This window comes from Glycine max, chromosome 5 (assembly GCF_000004515.6).
Source record: "Glycine max cultivar Williams 82 chromosome 5, Glycine_max_v4.0, whole genome shotgun sequence".
Classification (NCBI taxonomy): Eukaryota; Viridiplantae; Streptophyta; class Magnoliopsida; order Fabales; family Fabaceae; genus Glycine; species Glycine max.
The window spans coordinates 8152806-8178327 of record NC_038241.2 but is presented as its reverse complement, the minus strand read 5'-3'; the positions used below and the strand labels follow the sequence as shown (position 1 = coordinate 8178327).

Sequence of the window (25522 nt, the reverse complement as noted above, 5' to 3'; positions counted from 1 at the left end):
ATTGCTATAGTTTGGCCTCAAAATCTTTACTGCCAAAATTCTTTTATTAAAGTTAAATTAGTTCATAAATCTCTTTTTGAACTAGTAATCGATTACTAAGTTTGTGTAATCGATTACTAGAGAGTTTGTGAAAATGACATATTAAAAATTTTGAACTGATGAACCAACGACACAAAATTATTTGAATTTTGATCTATGTAATCGATTACCAGCGAAGAGATTTCAGAAAAACTATTGAAAAGTCACAACCCTTCAAAGATATGACCGTGTAATCGATTACAAGTATCATGTAATCGATTACCAGTGAAAAAGTTTCAAAAAATCTTTTGAAAATACACATCTCTTCAAACTGTTTTGAACAGGCACAATGAACCTATATATATGTGTGTCCTTACTTCGAAAATAAGAGAATTCTTAGAGAACTTAACTTTCAAAACCTCTCTAAACATCTTTGGCCAAACTCTTGCAAATTATTGAGAATTCTTCTAGGAACTTCAAGTTGTATCATCGGCTCTAAAAGAGATATGTGAACCTTTTATCCACGTGAACCTTTTTATGCTTAGAAAATAAAATCTCTTTTATGTAATTCCACATTTCCATGTATTTTATTATATAAATATTTTATATCGGGGTGGAGGGTGTCACAGTGGCCACAACTGTCATTATTTATTATGTATATCAATTATTTTATCTATAAAATATAAAAAATAAACTAAAAAAATCCTCAAAATTATAGAGGCGGTTACAACTACCACTACTTATTATAAATTTCAATTATTTTATCTTTAAAATTGAAAATGAAACTTAAAAAATCCTCAAAAATATTAGAGGTGGTTCAAACTGGCATAAAGAGAAATTGCCTGCCACAAAACTTTGAAATTTAATGTTAGACTTGTCAGTTTGTAATTTAAGCTAAACATAGTGAAATTAAATGTTTGAAATTTACTTTGAAATTAAACGTTTGCTTTAGGGCGGATCCTTGGCAACCGTCACCAAATGTCAATTTTGGTGTAGTGATAGGAAGAAATCAATGAGAAAAAGTTTCACAGAAAGGTAAAATTGAAATTACTTCAATAAATCACAGGGTTAATGCCCAATCCCAAAAGAAAAAAAAAAGACTACTCACAGGTAGCCATGAAAACAAAGCAAACAAACAAAGAGAGAAGATTCAAACCACAAGAGGGAGAGTGATTAAGAACACCCAATCCATTGTCCTCCAAGCCATCTCAAAACTAAGTTGGAAACCCTAAAACAGACTCTAAAAAGCCTATTTAAAGAAGTGGGGCAAAAAGGGTTCAAGCCCAAATAAAGTAAAACAAAAATGCAAATACAAGTTCTATCACAGAGTTTGTTACACAATCGTGCAATTTTTTTGCATGGTCATGCGAATTATTGTCCACCAAAAAATCAACATATGAAAAATTTGGCATGGTTGTGCAGTTCTTCTAAGGGCTCCAATGAGCTTCATTTTGCCTCCATAAGACCTCCAAAGCTCCAAAAGTCAACCCGCATGATTCGTAATGCACCAAATCACTCTTGGGGCACCTCCAATCCTGAATTGGTGAAAAAAGACATATAAACATGCAAACACTAAGTCCTAAATGATAAATAAAGCATGAAATTTTAGCCAAAATGACACCTAATAATGACCTAAAATGAAATGCATCAAACATGTGAATAAATTGATAGGGCAAGTCATTGACCTTGAGGCTAAGAAGAATAAACTCTTAGAAGATTTAGAGAGTTCTCATTTGGTAGTTTCCAAAGAGATGAAATGAGATTGCCAAACTTGTGGCCAAGGTGGATGCCTTAGATAAAAGGTTGAGGGGTTCAAAACTCAAAAGAAGGACATTGATGATTTCCCTGTGAAGGTTGTGGTAGATTTGAGTAAGAAGTGTGAATTTGAGGTTGTGCACGTTTTAGGAGAGGTCAAAAGGAAGGATGAGAAGTGGGTCCTTACAGGAAAATCTTGTAACAATTTGAGATGACCTTAGCAAATGAGCAAGCTTGGTTAGGCATGACACATGACTCAATAATGGGTTACTAATTTAAGGTTAAGACGGTTGAGGTCAACCTATATGACACTTTGTGTTTAATGATGTAATTAGTTATGAGTCCCACAAAGAGAAATACATCTTGATTTACCCTTCAACAATTAATTTGCACAAAATCTTACCTAATATGTTGCCCAAGTTGCTTCTTTTTCCTTTTTTTTATTGTATTTTCTTAGAGGGGATAATTTTACAATTGACCTATATATATTTTTATATTTTAAATATGTTGTATGATTTTTCCATTGTTATTATATAAAAAATTAAGAACACAAGTGGTAAAGGGCTACTCAATTTGTTTAAGCTTTTTCTTACACTTTTTTTTTATAAATAAAATAAGAAGTTTTATGATTTTCTAATGTGTTTGTCTAAATTATTTTTACTTAAAATAAGTTATTTTCTTCTTTTTTAAGAGACAAATCCTATTTATTTCTTAAAAAAACTTATTTTAAAGTTTTATTTCCCTAAGTTTAAACAAACTCACTTAGTACCAATTTATTTTCTCTTTTATCTCTTATATCTTTTTAATTAAAAAGTTATTATATTGACCAATTTATTAAATTTTACCATAATTACCTAAAATATTATATCAACAATAAATTTTAATTAGTTGATTGAATAATTTTTTTATACTGAAAATATATAGATTAAACTTCTTATTATCTAAATTCATCACATTTTACATTACATATAAATATAATTATTTTCATATCTCATATTTAATTTTTTTTATATACTTATTTCAAAATATTTTCCTATATTTTTTTTAAAAAAGCCAACGTTATCTTAAAAGTTAAAAAAAATAAATTTTCCTTTTGACTCGGGGGAAAACCGGAAAAGTAAGGTTTAAGTTATCAAGTACAATAATGAATTTAATGAATAGGCAAACGACCAATAAACGACGACGCTTCATTCATTAGGCTAAGAGAATATCTTCATCTTCCTAACAAGACGAGAAGCTGACAGCGAATCATCTACAGAAGCTAATCAACCAAGATGTACGAAGAAAATGAAAAAATCCTTTGTTTCCGCACAACAAAACAAAAAATAAAATAAAATTCAACGCGTTGAAAATTCAACAAACACGCATTTCACATTCGTGTATAGTATGCACTAAGTACCAACTACACTCGCACTTTCCAGATTCGTTCCCACATTAATTATTACTTAATTAATTATAGAACCGTCATAATTATCATTATTATTTTTAACATAAATTGGTAATAAACTACACAATATACAAAATTCAACACCTTCCCTTCCTCCAATCCAATCCATCTAATCTCATATCATTATTTTTGTTTATTCAAAACTTCGAATTTTGACTTCAGCATTGCAAGCTCAGCATGGGGGTGAGATCAGAGTCATGAGGTGAAATTCCGATCTTTGAGGTGATACCCATTTGGTTTCTGACCCTGAAATTGAGCTTGGATGGGGAAAGTTTGGATTTTGATGGTGTTTGTGTTGGTGGGTGTGGTTGGCATTGTTGAAGGGGCAAGGAAGCACCCATCATCAGGGAGGAGGATCCACACTCTGTTCTCTGTGGAATGTCAGAACTACTTCGACTGGCAAACAGTGGGGCTGATGAACAGTTACAGGAAGGCCAAGCATCCTGGACCAATCACAAGGCTCCTCAGTTGCACTGATGAGGAGAAGAATAAGTACAAAGGGATGCATTTGGCACCAACCTTTGAGGTGCCCTCAATGAGTAGACACCCCAAAACTGGTGACTGGTAACAAAGATTTAATAGTTATAGTAATCAATGTTGCAAAGTTGATTTTTTTGGGGCGGGTGTGGGGATAGTTGGAAGGACAAATGTTAGATGCAGTTTCGTAGGTGTTTTTGCCTTTGTGGTGTTGTTCTCGAATTGCAAGTGGAGTTCCTTTGGTAATTCGTGTAATAAAGGTTTGTATTAAAGGTCAACATAGATTACTGAGGCGAAGCTTCGATTCTGATTGGAAATCGGCACCAAAAACACCTATGAAACTTCATTTATGTTTTGTTCCTTTTGGAATTTGGAGTGTGGAATGTGGATTGGTTTGTGTGGTTTGTTGTGGAGTGAGGTCAATGACATTGGCTTTGGTTCTGGTTGTCCAATTGTATGTTGGTTAGTTACTAGGACAGTTTTTAACTCAGCATGATGTGTTGTTGTGTAGCAATTGCTGCTGTTGATCTTTTCTTAGGCATGTCCAGGGGCAGGATCTGTGAGTTCTTGAAACTGTGTAGATATTGAGGGTTGATGTGGTAGCTGAATTCTTTCTGTGAATTTTGCTGTAGCTTTGTGTGGTACTACAGTTGTGATTGCTATTTTGACTTGTGAGGTTGAAAATAAGTTTTCTGATGTCAACAATATTCAGTTTTTCCTTATACACAAGACCATTGAGCTTGTACTTATCACTAGTTACAGTGCAGAGTAATGGATGAGTAATTTTGATGCTCTTGCTTCATTATGAAAAGATTTCTGCTAGTACTTATTGTGTAAGGGGCTGCTTGATTTGAGAAAATGTTTTTAGTTTTCATTTTTACTTTCTTTCCAATTTTCAAATGTTTGTATAGGAAACACTGAATCAAACTTTTTTATTGATTTTTGTTCTCCCTTTTTTTCGCATAAACTTTATATCATGATTTCAAAAGTTTATGCAGAAAAAAGTGAGAACAAAAAAATTAAAACAAAAATCAATAAAAAATTTTGATTCAGTGTTTCGTATACAAACATTTGAAAATTGGAAACAAAGTAAAAACAAAAGTTGGAAACAGAAAATGTTTTCTCAAACCACAAATGCTGCTAAATGTTTGTTCCTTCCCATATCATATCACCCCTCTTAGAGTGTTTTGAATTTTAAAACGTCCCTTTGACAAATACAACACGTGCCTATCTTATTACAAAAAGCAGAACCATTTGCTGAAGATTACAGGACGAAAAATAAATCTTCTATCTACTATGCAGGTACCCTGCAATAAACAAACCTGCTGGGGTTGTACACTGGCTTAAACATAGTAAGGAGGCAAAAAATGTTGACTGGGTTGTCATTCTGGATGCAGACATGATAATTCGAGGGCCCATTATCCCTTGGGAACTTGGTGCAGAGAAAGGAAGGCCTGTTGCAGCATATTATGGGTATTCACTTTGTTCACTCCTTTTCTTTTAATGATTTAGTGTTAGCCGCTAGATATTTACCATAACTTCCATTTCAGATATTTTTGGAAGGAGGCTAATCGACTAATACAGCTTACATTTGGCTATTAACAATTTATAACAATATGGAAGTTCTGGAAGCCTTAGCATTTTACATTTACCTTGGTCTTAATGCATTCACATGACGATATGAATCAGGGAATAGGGGCTTTTTAATACACAAGCTAGAGAGCTTTTCTTGAAGTTATGAAACTTGATTAAATCTCTTAAAAGGAGTACTTATATCTTGTATTTTATATTAGTGTTTCTTTCTTTGGCTCACCATTGAAACTTGGTATATATCTTGTATTATTTCTCCAGGTACTTAATAGGTTGTGACAATATTTTGGCTAAACTGCACACAAAACACCCAGAACTGTGTGACAAAGTTGGTGGGCTTTTGGCCTTTCATATAGATGACCTGCGAGTTTTTGCCCCCTTGTGGCTTTCAAAAACAGAAGAAGTACGGGAAGATACGGTTCACTGGGCGACAAACATAACTGGTGACATCTATGGGAAAGGATGGATCAGTGAGATGTACGGATACTCTTTTGGTGCTGCAGAAGTGAGCTCTATGCCTTAACATGATTTTTTATTTCCAGCATTATAAACTATATACTCACTATATCTCTGCGCCAACTGTCCAGCACTTCATTGCAGTGTTAAACTATTACTTTTCACTAATTATTTTGCTTGTTGCCTTCTGTCCTCCCATTTGGGTTCCCTCTTCTTCTTCACAGGTTGGACTTCGGCACAAAATCAATGATAACTTAATGATCTACCCAGGTTATGTTCCTCGCGAGGGAATTGAGCCAATTCTTCTTCACTATGGGTTGCCATTTAGTGTTGGGAATTGGTCATTCAATAAACTGGCTCACCATGATGACGGAATTGTATATGAATGTAACCAGCTCTTTCCAGAACCTCCTTACCCAAAAGAGGTATGTAAGCAATTATACTTGTTTAAGGAAACTAGTGGTATAAAAGAACAGGTTTTTTCCCCTCATGGTGTGCTCGTCTTGTGGGAGAATAAATTCCTGTGTTATCGAAAAGCATGTGTGTTACACTAATACTTTGTCATTTGTTAATAAGCAAGAATATATTCCCATGACCTATGCATTTATAATACTCAACATTTTAACTTCATCTTTTAATCCAAATATACTGAATTTATACAAATAAATAAGGCATCAGGATTTTCCAGTTTTGCTGAAATTGGAAAGCATTTATTGCAGGTAAGACAGTTGGAACTTGATCCTAATCGAAGGCGAGGACTATTTCTAAGTTTAGAGTGCATAAACATTATAAATGAGGGTCTTTTATTACAACATGCAGCAAATGGTTGCCCTAAACCAACATGGTCTAAATACTTGAGCTTTTTGAAAAGCAAAGCTTATGCAGAACTAACTCAGCCAAAATATGTGAATCCTGCTACTTTACAAATGATGGAGGATATCAAAGAAGAACATGTCGATGATGGTGCTGGAAAGCCACATCCCAAAATCCATACCATTTTTTCCACGGAATGCACCCCGTACTTTGATTGGCAGACTGTAGGACTTATGCACAGTTTCCGTAGAAGTGGACAGCCTGGAAATATCACTAGACTTCTCAGCTGCTCTGATGAGGACTTACGTCAGTATAAAGGCCATGATCTGGCTCCCACACATTATGTCCCTTCTATGAGTCGACATCCATTAACAGGAGATTGGTATTTTTTTTTTTTTTGGTCGGTTTCTTTCAATTTTCAATCCCATTATGTGAACTATTCAGTTATTGCTTGTTATTTCTGCACTGACATTTAGTGCATGATTAGGACAACTTTATGGAATGATCATAAATTGTGCTTGATTTGATGTCTTAAAATTAAGGTTCTGGGTTTAGTCTATCAATGTTATGATTTCAAAATAAATTGTGAAACTCGAATTTAAGTTATTTTTTTAATACTGTAAAACTTCTGAGCTTTGCCTTATGTTTGCTATAATATACAAGATACCTCATGCTTCAACCCGTATCCTGCAGTTATTGAGAGCCTACATCTTTTCAATGCTTCATGTGGCTGCATGATTTAGACTATAGGTTAAAAAACATGATAGCCTGTCTGTTTTATTTTAGGTACCCAGCAATTAATAAACCTGCTGCAGTCCTTCACTGGCTTAATCATGTAAATATTGATGCTGAATTCATAGTGATTCTTGATGCTGATATGATCTTGAGAGGCCCAATAACACCATGGGAGTTCAAAGCTGCTCGTAGTCATCCTGTTTCGACTCCCTATGAGTAAGCCTAGTGAATTTGATTTATTTTTATGAGACTTGTTATTGTTGATATTAATGCAATGTTGTTGACAGCAATTGGCATGTACAGTACATACATGTTTCTGCTGATGTCTGTTTTATCTTGTGTATTCAGCATGATGACTCATTTATATGTTTTATTCTTTATATACTAGCTACCTTATCGGCTGTGATAATGAGCTTGCAAAATTGCATACTAGCCATCCCGAGGCTTGTGACAAGGTTGGTGGTGTTATCATTATGCATATTGATGATCTCCGGAAATTCGCTATGCTATGGCTGCATAAAACTGAGGAGGTCCGAGCTGATAGAGCTCATTATGCAAGAAATATAACAGGAGACATATATGAATCTGGGTGGATTAGTGAGATGTATGGTTACTCATTTGGTGCAGCTGAGGTATTTTGTTTTTACATTCTTACCAATGCATACTGAGCTTACATGTTTATATGATTATGGGTGTTATAGTATAGTATTAGAGATATAACTTCTTTCAGTTCCAGACCTGGCCTTTGCAACCTTTTCAATTAATGCTGACCTTTTGGCTCTTTGATGGGAGGTGGTGTCCTATTGTCATTTGCTAGCTACATGCTCACCAACTTGTTCTACCCTTCAAAGAGCCAGGACAAATATGAGTATGAACCCTTTGGCTTTCAGTCGAATGGCTATCACATCTATTCTAGGAACAAATCAAATCCCAATTTTCAATTATAGCTATTTAAGTCATTTCACTTTTTTGATTATGAATTTTTTGTTTTACCACACGCAAGTGAATCACACTAATGTAATAAGACAAACACACAAATTGAACATAGGTTAGTTTTTTTGGATGGCAAAAACTCGAATCATCATCATCTTATATATATATATATATATGTCAGATTACATTATCTTGTATTTATTATTATATAGAAACTTATGATTCTGATAGATATGTAATTACCTAATGATCAGTAATTGATTGATATGTAATCAATACTGATTCTGATTTCTCCATTATAAATAAAGATGAGATGTGGTCATCTAAGACACAACTTACAACAGTACAACACTGTTATATGTATCAGAGCTTGTTATTCTTGGTTGAGGTATCACAAAAATCGTGTCTCACCAGGGACCCACTGTCCCCGGTGGGTCCTCTACTCATCATCTCTTTCCAGCGACATGTTTAAGCTTTTTCGGTGAACTTTCTGGCCAACAACCTACGGATCTGAACTACCTTCCACTGATCTACGTCACGCCATTGACGGTGTCTTGAAACAACCACCAACGTGCTCTCACGCACATCCTTTTGCTGTGCCAAACAATCCCTGTTCCCGGTATGTCTGGTCACCAATCCGACTGTCTTTTGCAGACCAGGCTCACTGGACAGAGGAATCCTCGCAGCCCCTCTTTGTGGTGAAAAGTACCACATGACTGCTCTGCCCTAGTTTGACAGCCTTCCCAACGCGCTTTCGTCAGTGCCTACCTGTGACCACTGTCACTTGTCTCCAGCAACCCTGACGTCACAATTGTGTCGCCGTCTGCTGCCACATGCACCCCCATGCACTTGCATCTCACGCTCTTAGTGCATGCTCTTTTCACAGATGAACAGTACCCTTCACAACTGCAGACCTCCATTGGATGCCGCCGAGCCATCATTTATGCGGCACGACCACACGGCTAGAATCGCCTTTTGTTTCTATTGAGTTTACCATATTTGTAAGAAGCTTGGGGCATATGGCATATATGCTCCAACTTGAGGGGAGTGTTAAAAGATATGATTAGATCTTTAAGTAAATATGGAAATAGAGAATAACATAATCTTACCTTAATTACACTAGATATTACTCACCTTAATTGTATCATTATTCTCATTATAAAAAAGGCTTAGCGTGATCATCCATGACAACACACAATAGTAAATAATTCTTATCATATATATATATATATATATATGTTGTAGAAAACATGATATGTTCAAACACATAAAAATAATTTTATTTGGATATATTAGAAGGATAGGAATAGATTTCCCAAAAATAAAGCCTTAAATTAAACATAAAACTGTTGTGGGGTAAATGGAACTTTATTTTAATCTTGTAGGAAGAGCTAAACTTCATGTATTTAGGGTATGGTTTGCTATAGCATCTTAAACAATAAGCCCCTTCCTAAAGGAGGAAGCAACAACTTATAAATCACAAATGTCTTTCAAGATTACCAGGGTTCTGTGCTCCCAAAAAGACTACCAGGGTTCTGTGCTGTTGTGCCTTCTTGCTATCAATGTTTTGAATACCTTAAACAAATTGATAGTCTTTCAACAGTAGTTGGACCTGTCCCCCTTTGCCAAATAAAGAAAGAAGCATATCATTTATTGGTGTAGGGTATGTAAAGCAGGGAAAAAGTGCTATAGTTTTTTATGGGTATTGCTACATGGCTTAATCTTAATCATTTTATCTAGAATAAGAGACAGTAATAGAAACATCAAAGGAGAGTACTCCAGAAATAAACAGTGCCCTTCGTGTTCTTTCTTAATTGATGGAGCAGTTTGTTGCTTGATAGCTTGAACATGGATCGAATACAAACCCATGAGATATGTAATTACTTACATACTCAACATGTTGTGTCATACCCTAACTAGTCTATCATTAATAGTATTATAAAAACTGTCCAGCCATTGCCACGTGTCGGCTGGACAGTTTTTTAAGTTTTTTTTTTTACTCTGTTATTCTTTTTTCACTTTCTTTTGCTCAAAATCTGTGCAATGCACGGGTTTCAATGCTAGTTATTTCTTACTTGTCTTTTAGGGGTTTCAATGATAGAACTTACCTTGGTCAATCGTCAATTAACAATAGCTACATCCTAGCATAGGCAATTGAAGTAAAACCTTTAACGCTATTGCTTAAGAAAGGGTCAGACACTTTTCCCTACTTTTGGGAGCAGAACAAAATAATTTTCTTTTTAAGGGTAATGCTGACAATATCGAATCTTGATATTCTGACCAGATATTAAGGTTAGATCTACCTGAATTTCAAGTAGTCAAGTAGTTCCCTTGAGCATTTTAGATGTTCCATCTTTTCTCTAGTTTCCTATAGGTATACCACTGTGTCTGAATTTTGTCTTGCCACTAGGAATTGCAATTAAGCATGTTTTTGTTTTTAGTTCTCTATGTAATTTGGCCCGGAAGAGTCTGTGACAGAAAAGAGTTACTCGTGCATTGTAGAGTGGCTACTGTAACTGAGAAGTTTGCAGGGCTCATCTTGCATGCTTTTCTTAGATTGTCAAGCTATTTCCTTTCTTTTCGATAGCCAGATTCAATTACTTCAACAACATAGTTGTTGATCTTGAATGTTGCATGAATGACCTGCACTTCATTCATTGATTTCATTTTCTGAAACTGGTTTGAGTGGTTAAGACTTCATATTTGTAGGGCCTGCAGTATCTATTGGCCAAACAATATATTCATATGGAATATTTCTGCTGCTGGACAGTAAGTTCCATATGGCACTACCAAAGAGCTGCATAGGTGGTATATTGTTATCTTAGAATCATTGGAATTGGTTCACTTCGTATTATGGATGAATAAGTGTTTGGTGTATGTTAGGTACCCATAACCACTAATTAGTTAGTTACGTTAGGTACCTATAGCTGCATATTCAATAAAATTCATTTCTTTAGTTTCAAATCTAGTTTCTATTAATGGATATCAGAGCGAGAAACCAAACAGAATGCAAAGTGAATTTTATTGAATATTTGAGAATAATAATTCTGTTGTTCTATGATATGCAAACAGGAAGCTTTTCCAAGCACCAGTTTCTTCATTAATTAAAATACATAAATTAATAAATAGATAATAAATGCTTAGATGTAAGGGTATACAATGTGAATGATTGCAATTTTAAAGGCCTTGATCTAAATAAAATTAATGAAGCAAAGAAAATATCATCTTATCACTAGCTTGAAAATGCCATCTTTTCATGGCTTTCTATTTGTAAACAAAGCCAATTGTTCAGCCCATCTAAACAAGTGTAATTGGCAAAACCTAGTTTACCTTGAAAGTTTTCCTTCATTCAACCATCCAGGAAAAGTGTTTGATCCTCTTAAGCAAGGATACCATTTTGGTGCTTTGTTTTTGTGTTGATTGCATGTCTGATGTGTCTTCATGCTGATTCCAATTTATGTTTTGGGTTCCAAATTCCATCATAACAGGACACAGCATAGAAATGGCTAGGTCCCATGGTTGTTTAAAAGAAAATGAAAAACACAGGTTGTCAGTTTTAAACAATTTTGCAATTTTCAATAATAAAAAGGAGAATGCCTTAAAAAAAATAAAAAGGAGCAAGGTTGTCAAACTCGAGAGTTTAAGTAACTCCTGAGCTTCCGTAAACTCGACTTGTAGAGTTGACACAGTAGAAAAATAAGATTAAAAAAAGACCTATTAATGGCATATAGACTTAACAAAATACTCTTACAACAACAACAATTTAACATTTGAACTACATAATAAAGCCAAATAACAAGTCACAATAATAAAGTGTAATGGTACATTAGTACTAAATAATATCAAAGTACATAAATGACCAAATTATATATAAATTCATAAAAACATAAGTTATTAAAGTGAAAACATTTTTAAAAGGAGTTAATTTCTTCAAATAGTTTAAGTCATGGTAAAATATTGTTGTTGTGTGGTCTATGGGGGGTAAGAATTATACTTGATTTCAAACTCGTTGACTCATTATCTAACTTGAGAGTTTACTAGAGATTTAACTCGTTTTGTCTATGTAGAATTGTAAAATCGTAAGAGTTTAAGAGTTAACTCGAGAATTTGATAATCATAAAAAGGAGACTAAGATACGATTGCTTGAGCAATTCTTGTATGAGCACAATGTCTATAGGCATCGTCTATCAAAAGTTTAAGATGTATTAAAATAATATCAAAGTCTCATGAAGTTATGTTGAAGTTATTTTATTATCCTGATTTTTTTATTGATTGTACCAGTAGTTACACAAGAATTGTTTGAATTTCTTTTGTTATGTACCAATTTCATTTTCTCCTATATGAAAATATATTAAGGTATAGTAAATCTTTAAGCTTATACACACACAGACACACTGTATGTTGTGTTGCATGTCAATGTTCATGCTTCATAGGTTGATGCTTTCAGTTACCCAAAAGTGGTAGAGGCTGTACTTCAGTTGACTGCATTTGGATGAAGGCGAAGCTAATGTTAACTGTTGCATGATGACTGAACAGGGAGAGTTCTAGCTGATTACAAATAAGATAATAAAAGGCTAGTGAAACCAAAGTAGTCAGGATATGACAAAGCGTGTCTAATATATAAGTAAATACAAACCACATGTGGTTGTATTGATCTGTTATCAGTGATAATTGTTTCCTCTATTATGAAAGGACATTGAGGGCCTTATTTATTTGTAAGGGAAGTACTTTCTTCATTATGCGCATTCTATTATTGACTCTTATTCTCTAGGGAGTGAACAAAATTATGTATTATGGTGTTCACTTTCGGGTGATTGTTCTAGACACAGTTTTGGACTAGAATGAACATCAATTTTCATTCCCTAATCCCTTTCATGCTGCTATGTGTGTTTCTCTTTCATGGTGTATCACACTACATAGTTTCTTATTTCCTCTTTAAAGTATGAAAAATATTTCACTGCTGTAACCAGTTTTTTTATTGATGCAGTTGAAATTAAGGCATACCATAAACAATGAGATACTGATATACCCGGGTTATGTTCCTGTACCGAGTGTCAACTATAGAGTCTTTCATTACGGATTGCGATTCAGTGTTGGCAATTGGAGCTTTGACAAAGCAGACTGGCGCAACGTTGACATGGTCAACAAATGCTGGGCCAAGTTCCCAGACCCACCAGATTCCTCACCAATTGATCTGGCCAACAATGAGGATTTACAGCGAGACCTGCTCAGCATTGAATGTGCTAAGACGTTGAATGAAGCACTAAATCTGCACCATCAGAAAAGGTGTTCTAGTAATAATTCCTTGTCAACATCAAAAGAGGACAAAAAAGAGGAAAATGGAGTCTCAAGAGTCAACAGCATAGATGCAAATGATGATTCAGTAAGCAATAATATCTCAACAAATCAATCGGAGGAATCAGCGAATGCTCGGAAAGACGAGATGCCTAGTTCTTTCAGGTTTTGGGTGATATTCTTGTGGGCATTTTCTGGAGTAGGTTTCTTGGTTGTTATTTTTGTGGTGTATTCAGGTCATAGAAGAAGAGGAACAAGGTTAAAACACGGTAGAAGGAGAAGAAGCTTGCATACAGGATTCATGGAAACGAATAGCCGTGACCGGCATAGCCGTGGTGTCGATGTTCCTCTGTAGACAGTGCTCCTTTTCTTTTTTAATGGTGTAAAGCTGATGGTCAGAATTTTAAGACTTTCATGCGAAGATCACAAATTGAAGGTTAAAAGGCATGGAAACTTGAGTGAGCCTGTGTGACATCATTTATGCAAAGCAAGTTATTCTGACCCTCAAAGAGACTTCCCATTTTTTGATATTGTCAATGAACATTTAATGATTGAGAAATTTGCAAAGGGAAAATAATCTTCTGTTCTTTAATTTGAGATTGTTTGTAGTATTTTGTACCCAGAGAACATAAGATCTCAGCAATGTATAACAAGGGATTTGATTATCCTGCAGCATAGGTGAGGGAAATTCTGTATACTTCTCATTTTCATTTTTTTACCTTGTGATAGCAAAGACAATATCTGAGTGCTGACATATTTAGTCTTTGATGTAACTTTTTTATGGATCTTATCCCTCTCAACACTTGCTGTAAAGACTCACTTATATATTAAAATCAGGTTATGAAACTTGTGTTGAATTTAGACTTTGCCAACCAACTATTCTAGATTAATTGTTGTATGCATATGCTTGCATGGGTTTCTAGTCCATCCCAGAATACTAGGTAATCCCTTACAATCTAATGTTGATCTGGGAGAGAAATAATTAACGGTTATGTTTATTAATTATTTCAAAATTTAGGGAAATATCATATGGAGGTTGTTATTTTATTTTTTTAACATGGCAGAGACTGTTTCATCCGAGGTTTGCTTCGATTATCATTTTACAACAAGTTTCTACAAACTATTCTTTCATGAATTATTTTACGGGTATGTTTGGAGAAGATTTTTCTTATACTACCTTTGTGGTACTTTATATGAGAACCTTTTAAAAAGTTCGTTTTGATTTCTTTTACAAGATTTTCTTCAACTTATATGCTTTATTAATTTTTATTGATAACCCTTTTAGGCATTCCTTTATTCATTAAGAGCTCAAAAATTTATTTACAGCATTTAGTCACATTCTTCGCATTTATTAACATTTATTGAGCTACCTTTGTAAAACTTTAACATATATATAACATTAAATTTTCTTTTTGAGCATTTTTAAATTATTCTAGGACTGTGAAGTCGATCTTATAAAGGCTTGAACAAGATCATGAGATATATTAAGCTTGGAGATATTTGTACATTAATACTTCTGTGTTGAATGTGCGATAGAAGAATCAAATAGTGAAAATTCTTGGCTTAATTGCCAAAGACTATATATAATCTTAAGTTTATAAGGTGAATCTCGATATAAATTTGTGAGTCTTCTTTACCCTTTTATATTGTTCCAAAAAACACAAGGGTTTTTAAATTGATATTTTATATTTTAAAATATCTTATTTACAATTAAAGGTGTAGTTGATATATAGTTGAGTTTCTTTAAATATTGTTATAGGTTCATTTTGGTTATATATATATATATATATATGAAGAAAACTGTTAGAAGAGATAATTTATTTTGATAATTTCTAAGTATTGAAAGAAATTAGTTTTTGACTGTTAATTAGGAATATTTACTGCTACGGAAAGGACATTTTAAGTCAATTTTGTTGGACAAACGACATCGGTTGTGCACCATCGTCGTAGTGGGCGTCGTAAAAAGTCTAAGCGTCCACGACGACGGTTTCTCATCTGTCTTAGAATGTGACACATTCTAAGATGATTTTCGAAACGAGATCGTATTAGAATGTGACACATTCTAAGACGATTTTCGAAACAATACCGTCTTAGAATGCAACACATTCTAGGACGATTTTACGACAGAATCATCTTAGTAAGTTATTTTTTTTTTAAATGACCATCTTAGAATGCAACACATTCTAGGCTGGCTATTAAGGTTAACTTAATAGAAGGTAAAATGGTTGCAAATAGTTTTCTTCCACGAGAACGAGAAAATATTTGTAACAGGGAGGAGGAGGAAGATAGTATAAGTGTAACATCCCATTTTTCATAAAAAGAGTATTTTATTTACTCATTTGATATGAATAAAATAGAGTTGGTTTTTATAAAATAATAAAAATAAATAAATAGAGTAAATAATAGGTTGTGAGTACCTAGGTATAAATAGTGATATGTTAGGTCAGACGGTAGCTTTTATGATTGTTCATCCTCTTAATTTGTTTTTTCTCTCCTCCTCCCTCATAACCTTTTCTTTTTCCTGCAGTCCACCAAATTTGTCTCATTGTCTCAGTAAAAATGATGATCTCGAACTAATTAACCGTTGGATCGTCATGAAATTTAAGCACATGGTTTGCCACTCAGTTCTAATCAATCCCACCGTTAGAAATTTTGAAATCAAGTCGGAGCCGAGAGAAATACACTTCACATCGTAGTCTTTTCTTTTCCCGTAGAAACCCAAAACCATCTTAGTAAAACTATGATCTCGATTTCGTTAACCGTTGGATTTTTATGAAATTTTGATATGTGGTTCAAGATTAAATTCCGTGAGCCTTCACTGTTGGGATTTGTGAAATAATATTTTCAGAGAGCGAAAAAGGAATTGCACAAAGACAGTACATGTGGAGGCTTCAATCCCTTCTCCGTCTTTCTGACGTTTGGGAACTCTATGGGAGCAGTTGGAGGAAAAACTGGAAGAATCTCAGGGAACCGCTAGAGATGCCGCTATTGCTGTCAGAAGACACGTGAGTCTGCTTAGAGGTAAGGGATGAATTATTCACAATTGGGGATTAGTGAGGACATGTGTAGGGATCCTTAGAGTATCAATTGAAATGAGTTTTGGGTTGTTTCTGCAATTTTTATTCTATCCTTATGATTATAAGTGTGAATTATATACGTTTGATGACCTAGTTGATGTCCCAATGAGAAATTGCTATGAAATTGATGTGTCCTTGTGTTGAGTGTGAACCCTATAAATTGAACCTGTCTAATTAGCGTGAATTGATGAAATTAAATAACTAGAAATTTAGCGTAAGAGGGAGTGAGATATTGATTTTGTATTTTCTCCTTTTCATGTTTTTTTTTATAGTTTTTTTTATAGTTTAAAATTAATATTATATTTGAAATTGACCAAATATTTCTAGTAGACTATGTGTTGTATTCTTAGATAATATATATGAATTCATGTATACTTATATATACGGGAAATTGTTCATATAATTATTTAGAATTGGTACATTGAAAGCTTATTTGAAATTCATGATCCAATATGATGTATGTTGTTGGTCTTATATATATAGATTTAGCTATATATTTATTTATATTAATATTTTATGTAAATAATAATGTAGTGTTGTTATAGTGTGATTCCAAAAATTATTCAAGTGTTGGAGTTTGAGAATATTATGGTTAGATTTGAGGTACATGTGTATTGAGATGTGTGTATTGAGTTGTGAGTTGTGAATTATACAAGAACTCGACCAGTGTTGATGCACAGTGTTAAAAAAAAAGTGTAGGTTTCCTATTTAGGAACCAATGTTAAATTGTAGCGTAATGTGTTAAACGTGTTTGAAACACGAGTGTGAGATCGTGGGTATTGTATAATTCATGAGCAGTGCTTATAAATGGAATATGTGATGAATTGTGGAATAACATGTTGCCTTAAGATTATAGTACTGTTATTGAGATTAAGTATAAGTGCAAAGTTGAACATGTGTTAATTTGTGAGATACGTGTAGACATGTGATGGTGGATTGTGACACCATGAGATGTGAAATTGTGAATGAGTTTTGGCTGTGAAAAAGTGTGTGGTTAACACTTGATGTGACATTACTTATGTTGTAAGCTGTGAATTGTACAATAATCCGACCAGTGTTATCTTGAGAAAAGTGTTGATGCGCAGTGTTAAAGAGAAAGTGTACGTAGGTTTTCTATTTAGGAACCAATATTAAAGAGAAAATGTAAGTTTCCTATTCAGGAACCAGTGTTAAATTGTAGCACAATTGTGTTAAACGTGTTTAAAACACGAGTGTGAGGTCGTGGATATTGTATAATTCATGAGCAGTGTCTGCTTGCAAAAATGATTTTATGGGTTGGACTTGAATCACGAGGGAGAGACTCTGACAGACTCTTCGGAGTGTAGGCCTTGGGGGTCACCCGATTTGAGTGCTCCTTTAAGCCTGTGCCGATCACACATGGTTAGAGCAGTCTCGCAAAATAGCGTGACCCTGACTGGTCTCCCTATGATTTTACTTAGTGAGAGTAACCTGACATAGTCATTTTATGGTGTGTCTTGTTATGTACTCCTAAGTGCCCTAGGGTGGTTTTTCACTAACATGGTACCACATTGTATATAGGCTTGAGTCTTAGCATAATTGCTACATACACTTGCTAATTGTTTATTATGAAATTGATGTGTTATTATGTTTTGAATCAGAGTGTGTGATTTTTGTGTAACGTGATTGATGATTGAAAAGTGAAATTGATGATTGAGAAGTGAATTTTAAATGACAAAGTGATGGAATTACGTGAGTTATGTTTAAGTAAGTTTTATTTTATTTATATGATATGTATATCTAGTTGTCTTGTTTCTCTATTAGTTAGGAATGTGATAACTCACTCCCAGTGTTGTTTGTGTTTGGATCCTGTGATGATCTCGAATCTTATGTTCGTGGAAGCAGATGAATAGGTGGATGACTATGAAGAACCTCATGCTAGAGGACACGAGAACACAATGTTTTGATAGGATGTGACATTAGGGTATAGGTTCTATATTAATTGTATGAAGTTTTGGACGACCTTGTTTTGAGCCAAAGTGAATTTATTATTTATTTAGACAAGTTTTATTATGATGTTAGAATGGTGAATGTGAGCCTTTTACCCTTTTGAAAGGTTTGTATTTAAAAAAAATGTTTTAAATACTTTTAATTAATATTTGAATTTTTTATTCCTTTTATTATTAATACATATATGTATGGGGTAGAGGGTGTCACAATAAGCATATTATAGACCTTGTACTAGCTAGTTTTGGTAAACAGTAGAAATCATGTAGAACTTAAAAACACTTGGATAAGAGAAAATTCAACGCATTCAGAGTACTTGGGTGAATTTATATCAAAGTTAAGTTGATAATGCTTCACTCTAGAATCAAAGCAGATGTATTTAGGAACAGGGAACTGGAGAAACAAATGTTTAAAAACATTAAAAAGCATCTGAAATCAATGGTCATGTTTTGAGTGAATGGAGGAACCTCACTGAAAGCACACTCCTTTTTTCATTGGCTCTAGAGGCAGAACCAAGACTTTTAAAAAAGAAACAAAAAACATAAACTTTAAAGTGTTGATCATATAGTAATTATAAAAAGGTGTTCACAGTTGAAATGAAACATAATTAATCAAATGGTCATAGGTAAACTGGTAACATAAAGGTCCTATAGAGAAAAAATCAGTGTTTATAGTTCTTAACTTAAAAGAAGAATAATTGTATATATCTACCTGCTGGTCCTTAAGTATCTTTAGTACACACAAAAGTAATTTTAACAAATGACAATTTAGTACCTTTAGGCAAAGTTTGGCAGAAACATCCTGATCAAAAACGCCTAGAGCGATTATTGGAAGTGAAGTGAAGAAGACATTGTAAAATGACATGTACCAATCATTGTAAGGAGCTTGACCAGAGAAAGAAGCATATTCCTTAAACCAAAATAGGGTAAATCCAAATGTAATATTTTTATAGAAAAAATAGCATATCTGCATAAAAAATAAAACAAGTCATCAGTGACAATTTTTTGTGTGGATGAAGTGGCTTAAATTTTTTATCTGAACAGCCATGTAGTACTCTTAAAATGAAAACAGAAAATTATAAGATCATTTTCATCAGGAGTAACCAATCAACTCATAAGGGCTAAAAATGAGAAAAAAGAAAAAAAATCAACTATTTCATGGTCTTCATTTCAGAATATTAAGGGATCTAAAATTGGACCATGAAAGCATTTGAGTTTGTGAACACTAAATCTTTAGTGGTAAGACTTTGAGAAATAGATGGATGCATGATTTTACCATCATTGATGTATGTCAATGACACCGGTGGCCATGTACCAACAACAAACGCTCCAGAAACCAGAATTGAGCTATTGCAAAATCACTTGCCATCACAGCCTGTAGACAACATTTTTTTCAAAAGAAAAAAAACCATCAGAAACTGAAACACAGTCATTCAAACTTAATTCATCATTAGTTTATCAATACATACATTGCATATACATGACTACATGCAGAAAGAAAAAGGTACCGGAAAAATGCAGTGGAGAATCATCAATGCCAATATGATCGGGTAACACAATTATGTCCAGAAGCAAGTACAAAAGCTACATACATTACACAAGTAAAATACTGCAATGCTGCAACTCTTAAAATAAAATGAATGCTTTGTTATATAATTCCACTCAATTTTTAACATTTCAACTTATTAACCTCTGTTGGGTTTTATTTTAGATATCATAAGAGAAAAGGAAGGAATTGTATAGAAAGTCAGCTTAATTTAGTCACCCATAACTTGCCTTAATTGTTAATAATTCTAACAAATTACACATATAGCATGGTTTCAACTTAATAACCAATTAGACTAGCTTTATCCACATATAGCATTAGTAATAACTCTAACAAATTACACATTAGACCATGCTAATAATTGTTGGAAAGTCACCTTAATTGCGGTTACCCCTAACCCGCCTTAAGTGTGGCTTATCAGATTTGATTACTAGTGTCTTAGAAAGGGCTACCTATGAAGGGGTTGACCAGAAAAGCTGACTAAAGTGTCGTAATGTGAAGCCATCAGGAGGTCAACTCTCAAGGGTTGAGATCTCGCATCGATTAGAGATATAGTCAATGTAGTCCTTATAGAGTTTGAGCAATCCTCACCTTCCAAGTCAATTCTGTAAGGACAAGTTAGGCCCGAAACATAAAATGATATTAGAGTCTATCTCAGATCCATTGTAAGGCCACAAGCAATGCAACGCTCATGGACCATAGCCTTCAACGTGATGGGGGTGTTGGAAAGTTGCCTTAATTTCGATCACTACTAACCCTCCTTAATTGTGGCTTCTCGGAGTTGGTTATCAATGTCTCGGAAAGGACTACCTACAATGTTGCCTCTTTGGGGGTTGAGAACTCACATCAACTTGTAGTCTATAATGTTTGGGCAATCCTCATGTTAAAAATTGGTTTTGTAGGGATGAGTTAGGCCCAAAGTCTAAGAATAATATTTCCCAACATTCCTCCTCAAGGTAATGATAGATGTAAGTGTAACACATGTTTTAGAGTTCATAAAAAGTGCTCAACCAAAAAGGTTGAGTAATAAGATCATCACTCCACTGATCACCAAACCCAATATAGAAAATTACAATCAACTTTCTTCTCAGAAGGTTCAATATTCCAAGTTTAGGCACAATCTACATAGCAGCTTGACTCTCATTAAACGTCTTAATGGGTTTTTTCACTTGAACACGATTATTAATATAATGAATATAGTTTCTTAAAATCAGGTACTTATCCCAACAAAAATCAGCCTGATAGAAGCAGTTAATGGCTTTAATATCTGATACATATTATAGTTTTTATCTAAGAAAAGAGAAACAATTAATGAAAAAGATGGATTAGCATAGTCACTTCTAACAATTCTATTATGTACATAATAATATTACTAATAACCTATGTTGCATGCATATGGGTTTGAAAACTCTGTTGATTATGTATAATTCAATTTCTCCATAATTTAACATAATCTACCAAATACATGTTCACATATTAAAACCACATGTTAAAAGAGCACAAAAAGTTATGAGAAGATGAACATGGTTAGATTAAGGGTGAATTCAGGTCAAAAGCTTAACTAAGTAGTTATTCACTAGAGCTTATGCCATGAATTTGAAGCATAAAACTTATTGGAATAAGCTAAAAAGATCTTATTTTGATAAGCTTCTTAGAGCTTATTGAAATAAACTAAAAAGAACTTATAAGAGTCATAAGCTATTTCCATAAACTCAAACTCCCTACAAGCTCTTCCAAATGCCTCCTAAGTTGAATTAAAAATTCTCTTCAATTTCTTCATTTATTATGGGCTTGGAGAATATAAATCTTTTTAAGGACAGATAAAAGCACAACTCAAATAGGTATAATCAAATTTATCTTTAGACCTGCATCCCTTCAGCACCACTAATGCCAACTCCAATATCAGCCTCCTAAAGCATGCCAACATCATTTGCCCCATCTCCGATAGATAATGTTGTCTTCCCTGTTCCCAATTTCACCAATTTTGTAACCAACATATTTTTTTTGGCTGATGTGATTAAAATGTTTTCACACCCAAAGCAATGATGGTATACAAGGAACTTCTATTTTTATATGACAGAAATTCAAATTGCGCACCAATAGCACCCACGCGAGCTTTTTGTTTGGGTGAAGATTGGCAACATATGAAAGAAGCACAATTAATTGCCAGCTCAAAGAAGGACCTTTCCAAATTCTTGTTAAGAGAATAATCCAAGGACTTCCCATAAATCATGAAGCCAAACCCAGAAGAACTTCCTTTATTTGTATTAGAACTCTCTTTTGCAGACTTGATTTGTGAGATTCCTTCTCTAATTTGCTTCTTAATGCTTTCAAGAGAGGCCTAAGCAATTGTTATATCAAGGATCTATAATTCTGAGAGAAATTAAATTCCAAAAAACTTCCAATGTCATGTACCTTTGATAGAGCTTCCTTGTCCCCTTGTTTTTCCAATGATATATAGGATATCTGGTTAATCTAGAGTGATCACTATATGTTTCATGTCTTGTCTAAGTAAACTACATGCATACCTGTAAAAACAAAAGGCGAAAAAGACCAACTTAAATTGTATGCAACTTCCTTAGAAAATAATCTAGATCAAGCCTTGTTAACTTACCCTATGTTGACTGCAGTTTCCATCTTGTCTCCGATTAATATCCATAACTTGATTTTTGCCCAGGAGAGCTTTCAATACATTCAGGAACCTATACTTTCAAGTAAACATAATAAACTTTATTAACTAATCAAGAACATAACTAATGGTGCTAGTAACTAATTTTTTGGGGGTCAATTTTTCCCCACATTCAGTGGTCTATTTTCTGAAACGGAAGTTCATTTTTTTGTCAGAAACTTTTATTTTAGAATCACTATGTATGGAAGTCAATACTGGAGGCGAAATTGTAAAATGCACACTATTATATAGGCAAAAACTTACATAATTAGAAGTACAAAAATTAAAAGGTTTATACTTACCCCCTTTTGCAGTCTATCCTCAACTGCAGTAGCACCAAGAAGAATCAAATCCCTTTCCATCTTATCAACAACTGCATCCACCAACGCATCTCGGTCTTCTGTTACAGTAGTTTTGATCTTTTGAAAATTCATTGTCCCACAACTTATATTCTTCTTCATCAAGTTCACGGTATGTGATTACAAGGGTTCTTAAACCAGCCTCAGAATATCTTTTGATATGATCCCTGGTTTCAGCTTCAAACTGTCTTCCATGTTGCGAGATCCTTTCAAACATTACACTGAATATATGCATGGAAATGCACAATTCGACATCACTACATGTAACTTACTGCTAATAACGCATTATTTAAAAAGCATATGGATATTATTTGAAACTTGTCAGCACCCTTGCATAGTAGCAATAATTGATTTTCCTCATTCCTCACTATCACTGACATTCTTTTGCGGGAACTGTTGAAGTCGAAGACATGCAGAAGTTGGTACACTCTATTCATAAAAAATTAACCCAATGAACAATAAATTAAACACAAATTTTCAAAAGAATGAAACTGTGCCAAAATTATAATATGGATATATAAAGTCAAAGCATTTTAAATCACTTTCTCTCAGTACGGACCAAAGATATCAAACAGGTTCAAACCTACAAACTTAAAGTATACCACAATCGCAGTATATGAACCAAATAATTTATAAGATTTCAAGTTGAATTTTTTGTCATTGAGAGTTCAAGATGATTTTCATATAGTTGGAAATTCTTATGACATTTATTTGCTTCACTTTTTTAAGATCATGATCTTTATTTTCCTCATTTTTTAGCCCATATTCTTCACAACCTGAAAGGCTTTAAGCAAATAATTTTCTTCCTCTTAATTTTTCAACCTAAAACCAGATTTAAGAACACAGTGTTGCCCTACAGAACTTTCACAAGTTCTATGGACACATAAAGTGATATTGGAATTATAGATCCATACAACATAAGGGCAGCCAACAAATGAAGAAGAACAACAAGTGTTGCCCTTCTAGGATCATAAAACACAGTTGTATTGTCTGGACGAAGATACCATCTTCTATACCTGCCAGAACTAATATTCCTTTTGGTCTCAACACCAAAAAAGACAGAACCAATAAAGGATATCAAAACCAAGGTACTGAAGAGGATGTAGATTATCTTATCCATTTTTCTCTCAATTTTTCTTCCCTTGGATGGAGGATCAGCGGAGTTCTGCATGACTTTTGTATCATAGCCAGTAAAGATAACAATGCCATATATATAATCAGTGTTTTTCAGCTTAGAATCTCTTAACAGGATCTGCTGCAAGGAAAGAGGAGATTCTTTACCATCATATTGTAAAGTTCCAATAAACGAGTACAAATTTTCATTACGATCCTCACATTTAACCACGACCTTATACTTTTGCAGAGATTTTTCATCTTGAAGATGAATTGTCACCTCCAAGGCATGCTTTAATTTTAGATTAGTTTCTCCATCAAGATTCATAGTCTCGACATAACAAATCCCATCACCATAGCTTGATGAAAGCAGAAGAAGATCAGCAGGAAAGTATACATCCTTATACACTTTAATGATATCGCAGACACGGAGTTTCTTCCATCTAGTCTCCACAAATGTATAATTTCTACCATATACCTGAACCTTTCGGTTGTCTGCCTCTATATCCTGAAGAAGAAAAAAGAATTTTAGCAAGGAAAACTTCTAGTCCCCGAATGATATGTGGGATATATCAATGGGGAAAAAAAATAACTTTCCAGAATAAAAAGATTTAAAAGAAACATAATCAATATCATTCACACTCAGTAAAACTTAAACAATATCAAGTTTCCCAATATCATGGAGGGGAAAGTTGACACTTCTCATATATCTAGAAAAAACTTCATTTTTTTAGAGATACAATTGCACACATACTAGAATGAATTTAATGTCATTGAATGTGATTTCTATAAATGGAAGTTACGAAACATTTTCTATTTCGTTATTTGGTAGTTGAGCAATCCTTACCATCGAAGAAAGAAAATTAATCCACACTCCAATTGAAATTTGGAATTGTCACGCACCAACCACATTATAGTAAACATAAAAGCAATTGATTAGTTTAACATTTGACCAAAACATACAACAAGTATAAATAATTACACTAAACTATGGACTGTAGATGTGCTACCTGATTTTTGTGCTTAATTGTGAGATGCACAGTCAACAGGACTACCATAATCCGGATAACAAATATTAATTAAAAAAATATATTACTGTTGAATTAAATGTCATCTGACCATAATTGTTTATAATCTAAATGTGACACCCGCTATCCCGACATACATATAAATAAATAAAACATATAAAAATATTGATCAACAAATTCACGTGGATAAAAGGTTTACATTCACTTCACTATTACCAAATAAGACTTATTAAAAACATATTCGGCTC

At 33.8% G+C, this 25522-nt stretch overlaps 1 protein-coding gene and 1 pseudogene across 1 annotated transcript; one reads left to right on the top strand and one right to left on the bottom strand.

Moving 5' to 3' along the window:
• Window positions 1–3244: 3244 nt before the first annotated feature.
• LOC100776740 (peptidyl serine alpha-galactosyltransferase) lies at window positions 3245–14376 on the top strand. Its single transcript, XM_003525564.5, has 8 exons — window positions 3245–3784; window positions 5000–5170; window positions 5549–5792; window positions 5968–6168; window positions 6463–6938; window positions 7343–7507; window positions 7680–7923; window positions 13212–14376. Exons 1-8 carry the CDS (start codon window positions 3483–3485, stop codon window positions 13872–13874), a joined length of 2466 nt encoding a protein of 821 aa, XP_003525612.1. The 5' UTR covers window positions 3245–3482; the 3' UTR covers window positions 13875–14376.
• A 4446-nt stretch (window positions 14377–18822) lies between these two features.
• Window positions 18823–25304, bottom strand: LOC100776202 (probable phospholipid-transporting ATPase 8; annotated as a pseudogene).
• Window positions 25305–25522: the final 218 nt, after the last annotated feature.